A 5,514-nucleotide genomic window follows, 5' to 3' on the forward strand; every position below is an offset into this window, starting at 1 on the left:
TGTGGAGCACAGGCTCCGGGTGCGCAGGCTCAGCGGCCATGGCTCACGGGCCCAGCCGCTCCGCGGCATGTGGGATCTTCCCGGACCAGGACACGAACCCTGCATCGGCAGGCGGACTCTCAACCACTGCGCCACCAGGGAAGCCCAAAATATTAATTTTAATATGTATATACTCAGGAATGACTACACTGGAAGAATGAAAATAATATTTGGGGGGTACTTCTTAAAAGCATTTTGAAAAGCCATGCACCCTCTTGCACATTTTAAAATTGATGTTTAACCTTTTTTGCCACTAAGTTTAAATCACTGCAAAGGATTTGCTTTCCAGTGAATTTTACATACTGACATCTTAAAATAGAGTTGTTAGATCAGTATTTTAAATGTATCCAGTGGAATCTAAGTACCATTATGATTTGATATGTCAGTAAGCATCAGTTTACAAAATACTTAAACAAGTTCTTATCTTACATGCAAAAATTTTATGTCATTTCTTTTTCTTCTTGAACATGTATTTCCATTCCACTTTCCCCTCAGAATTAACCTTGAGCCTTAGTGCAATTACTAGTAGTATAAAATTGACCAAAACAATATAAAATCTATTATAAATTTTGATATTTAATTATTTGACTTACAGGAGTTTTGGAAAGACTTTTTCACATAGGTTATATATCCTTGCATAAATATTAATTATTGCTAGAATGAGATAAAGTTTGGCATCAGTTCCATTCCTATTTTTTATTTTACAGATGAGAAACCTCGTTTAAATTCTTAAGTTGACAAGAATGGAAAAAGTTTTCTTTTTGCCTATGTTGTTTTGTTTTAAGTGACAGGGCCTCACATATCTCTGAACTTCTTCCAGATATATCCCAAAAAATAGGTAGCAGGCTCTAAGCTGACGAATTAACTTCACTTTTCTTGAAGGCAAAGAGCCGGAAACCACCTGACTTATAAAAGGATTGGTTACCCAGTCTTTAGAGCCAACATCAATATTATTATTTTTTTAATACATTTATTTATTTTTGGCTGCGTTGGGTCTTCGTTGCTACGTGCAGGCTTTTCTCTAGTTGCGGCGAGCGGGGGCTACTCTTCGTCCCGGTAGGTGGGCTTCTCATTGCAGTGGCTTCTCTTGTTGAGGAGCACAGGCTCTAGGTGCACAGGCTTCAGTAGTTGCAGCACATGGGCTCAGCTGTTGTGGCTCGCGGGCTTAGAGCACAGGTTCAGTAGTTGTGGTTCACGGGCTTAGTTGCTTCGTCGCATGTGGGATCTTGCCAGACCAGGGCTCGAACCTGTGTCCCCTGCATTGGCAGGCGGATTCTTAACCACTGTGCCACCAGGGAAGTCCTGCTATTTTTAATTATCTCTTTTTTGTTGTCCCAGAGGTTTTTGGAGTCCAGGGCACCCCCCCCCCCGGTCAGATTCAGGTAGATGAGAGGCTGCCAGAGGGGCAGTTGTGAAGGGGCGGCTACGACTAGAGGATCAGCAGTTGTGTTCCTTGGCAGATACATTTCAGAGAGGGGTACGGATCGAAGTTGAAGCTCTGGAAATGAGTTGCTTCCAACCTATCTAAGCCTGCACACTCTTGGAAAGTCTCTGTGGACCAGGGTGCATGTCATAGAATAGAGGTCTGTTAAATCTTAACACACAAAAAGCCTCGTAAATTTCCAGAATCCCCCTCCTGGGCAATACTGTTCCCCTGAAAAATCACCACCTTAACTGATCTGCTGTTTCCACTCTGCATCTCATCCTTCCCATTTTCACTTTACTTCAGTCACAAATGGGGTCCTTGGTGTTTTTTTCAAGGCCCATGTGTGCTCCTGCTTCAGAGCATTAACACTGGCTCCTGCCTCTGCCCAGAGGTGCTTTCCCCAGATGTGGACAAGGCCGGCCCTCACTTAGTTCAGCCTCTGCTCAAATACCCACATATCTTCCCTTCATCCACCTTATATAAAACAGCATACCTCCATCCGCCTCATTCATTCATTCATTCAACAAATATTTACTGAGCTGCTACTATGTACCAGGCACTGGAAATACATTCACTGAACAAAATGGACAAATATTTCTATCCTCATATTGCTTAAAGTCTAGTGTGACAGAAATAAGAACATGAAATATAAAACATAAAATTGTGTACTATGTTAGAAAGTGATTAACTGGTATTGGAAAAAGTCTCAAGCTAAGGGGAACTGAGATTGCCAGAAGTAGTGTGTGTGTGAGTGTGTGTTATAGGGGTTTCAAAAAAATTTTTTTTTGGTCCAAACATTTATTTAGGCAGGAAAACCTGGCAGAGTTCAGACTGCTGTTCCATCCTACTGGACTACTAAATTAGCCACTTACTATATTTAATCTCTGTTCTTTCATCTGATCTTACTTCAGTTAGCTTTTTTTTTTTTTAATTTTTATTTTATATTGGAGCATAGTTGATTAACAATGTTGTGTTAGTTTCGGGTCTACAGCAAAGTGATTCAGTTATACATATACATGTATCTGTTCTTTTTCAAATTCTTTTCCCATTTAGGTTATTACAGAATATTGAGCAGAGTTCCCTGTGCTATACAGTAGGTCCTTGTTGGTTATCCATTTTAAATATAGTAGTGTGTACATATCAATACCAAGCTCCCAGTCTATCCCTCCCCTGCCACCCTTCCCCCCCGGTAACCATAAATGTGTGTGTTTTTTTTAAAGGATTATTTTTATAAATTTATTTATTTATTTATTTATGGCTGTGTTGGGTCCCCGTTTCTGTGCAAGGGCTTTCTCTAGTTGTGGCGAGCAGGGGCCACTCTTCATTGCGGTGCGCGGGCCTCTCACTATCGTGGCCTCTCTTGTTGCAAAGCACAGGCTCCAGACGCGCAGGCTCAGTAGTTGTGGCTCATGGGCCCAGTTGCTCTGCGGCACGTGGGATCTTCCCAGACCAGGGCTCGAACGCATGTCCCCTGCATTGGCAGGCAGATGCTCAACCACTGCGCCACCAGGGAAGCCCCATAAATTTGTTTTCTAAGTCTGTGGGTCTCTTTCTGTTTTGTAAATAAGTTCATTTGTATCTTTTGGTTTTTTTTAGATTTATAGAGGTTTCAATTTAATAAGATGGTCAGGGTAGGCCTCATTGGGAAAATGACTGTCTTAGCTCAGGCAACCATTACAATATATCATAGCTTGCGTGGCTTGAACAACAGAAACTTATTTTCTCACAGTTCTGGAGGCTAGAAGTCCAGGATGGTCCATGGTGCCAGCATGGTCAGTTTCTGGTGAGAGCTCCCTTCCTGCCTTGCAGACGGCTGCCTTCTCACCGTGTCCTCACATGACAGAGAAAGAGCAAGCTTTCTGATGTCTCTTCTTATAAGAGCACTGATTCCATCATGAGAGCCTCACCCTCATGACCTCATCTAACCTCATTACCTTCTAAGGCCCAATCTCCAAATACCACTACATTGGGCATTAAGGCTTTTCAACATACGAATTGCGGAAGCAGGGGACACAATTCCGTCCATAGCAATGACAACTGAGCAAATTCTTGAAGAAGTGGAGGGGTGAACCATCTGAATATTAGGAAGAGTGTTCCAGGCAGAGGAAGCAGTAGATGCAAAGGCCCTGAGCTGGAGCAGTGCCTGCGTGTGTCTGCATTGCTGGAGCAAGTGAGCAAGGGGGAGACAGTTAAGAGATCAGGAGGGAGGGGCAGATTGGATAGGGCTTTGTAAGCCATTGCAAGGCCCTGAGTTTTGGGGGGGGGAGTGTTGTTTGTTTGTTTGTTTTTGTTTAAGACGTGGATTTATTTAGAGAGATACACATTCCATAGACAGAATGCCATCCATCTCAAAAGGTGAAAATGGCCTTGGGAGAAACACACTCCACAGACAGAGTGTGAGCCATCTCAGAAGGTGAGAGGCCAGGACTTGAGTTTTTATTCTGAGAGAAACAGGGAGCCACTGGCAGGTTCGAAGAGTCTACTAGAGAAGAGATTTCCTGAGTAGGTGCGAAGGAATAGGATCTCAAGAACAGGTAAGGGCTGCCTGTAGGTAGGAGCTCAGGTAGTCCAGGAACAAGAGGAAGGCAGGGTACAGGCATACCCATTCCCCTTGCTATGCACTGTCATCTCCGCCATCTGGCAAATTATACAGTCATGTGTTTATTGTTTATCGTCTATTCCCCTCACTGGGATGTGAGTTCCACAGAGTCAGTGACATTGGTATTTAACTGCTGTTTCCCAAATGTCTAGAACAGTGCCTGGCACATAAAGCACCAAATACTTGAAAAATGCTTTGCCTGGATGACTGGCCAATTGAGAAAGAGAGAAAATAATGTTCAGAGTTCTAGTGACATTCATTCTCCACATCTTGAAAACTACATACCAGAAGAAAGAGCGGTAACCATCCCCAGTCCATTGTGGTACGAGCTGATGCTGTTCTTGTTTTCAGATTCAGGCATGGTGGCGTGGAATAATGGTCCGCAAAGGATTTGGGAAATTTGAAGACCTGCTAAAATTGCAAAAGAAGGGAAGGAATTCTCCAAAAGATAAGAAAGGGAAGAAGGATGTAAAAGGAAAATCTGTAAAGAAAAACAAGAAATAATTCTATAAATGTATGAATTGAGGTAATGAACCCTGATGGATTAAGAAAGCAAAATCTCTAGGAATTAGATGCCTACCACACAAAAATTATTCACAGAGTTATGGTTATATATAAAAAATAAAGGTTCTTTTACTGAAATGTTGATGAGTAAAAATGCTATGATGCCTGGGAATTGCTTCAGAATAATATCAGGGAGAGGTAAATGTGAAGAATCCAAATGAAACAAGATTGGCCCAAAATTGGTAATTGTAGAAACGTGTGAGGTTCATTGTACTCTCATGTCTACTTTTAAAACTTTTAATTATGAAATAATTCACAGGAGGTTCCAAAGAAATGTACGGGGAGGTCCATGCACCCTTCACCCTCCCGCAGTGTTGACATCCTACATAACTATAGTACAGTAACAAAACCTGAAAATGGACCTCACTACCAGCCACAGAGCTTATTCAGATTCCATCACTTATGCATGCATTTGTGTGTGTGTGCATGTGTGTGTCTGTGTATGTGTGTGAGTGTGTGTAGTCCAATGAAGTTTTCTTCCATGTAGCTTTTGTGAAGCCACCACCACAATCAAGATACAGAATTGTTCTATCACCACCAATCTCCCTTGTGCTATTGCTTTTAGTCACACCTACCACCTACCCCTCTTCCAATCCCTAACCTGTAATTTTGTTATTTCGAGAAGATCATGTGAATGGAATCACATAGTATGTAACATTCGGGGACTGGCCTTTTTATACTGTATAATTCACTTCCAGTCCACCCAAGTAGTGCAAGTATGAATAGTTCATTCCTTTCTGGTAGTATTACATAGTTTGTTTCACCATTCACCCTTTGAAGGGTATTGTTCTGTTTCCAGTTTTTGGCTAGTATAAATAAAGCTGCTGTGAACATTTGTTCATAGGGTTTTGCATGAGCACAGGTGTTCATGGAATTCATGGGAATG

The 5,514-nt window shown here is 42.1% G+C and overlaps 1 protein-coding gene across 1 annotated transcript in view; it reads left to right on the forward strand.

Moving 5' to 3' along the window:
• The window catches only part of LRRIQ4 (leucine rich repeats and IQ motif containing 4), a gene marked incomplete at its 3' end in the record, with an annotated part of 10,518 nt that extends 5,980 nt beyond the window's left edge, over nucleotides 1–4,538 (forward strand). The window contains exon 5 of the mRNA XM_007446441.1: nucleotides 4,416–4,538. Coding sequence (XP_007446503.1) covers nucleotides 4,416–4,538 — 123 coding nt within the window. The remainder of the gene's footprint in view (nucleotides 1–4,415) is intronic.
• Nucleotides 4,539–5,514: the final 976 nt, after the last annotated feature.

This window comes from Lipotes vexillifer, unplaced genomic scaffold, assembly GCF_000442215.2.
Source record: "Lipotes vexillifer unplaced genomic scaffold, Lipotes_vexillifer_v1.1 scaffold763, whole genome shotgun sequence".
Lineage (NCBI taxonomy): Eukaryota > Metazoa > Chordata > Mammalia > Artiodactyla > Lipotidae > Lipotes > Lipotes vexillifer.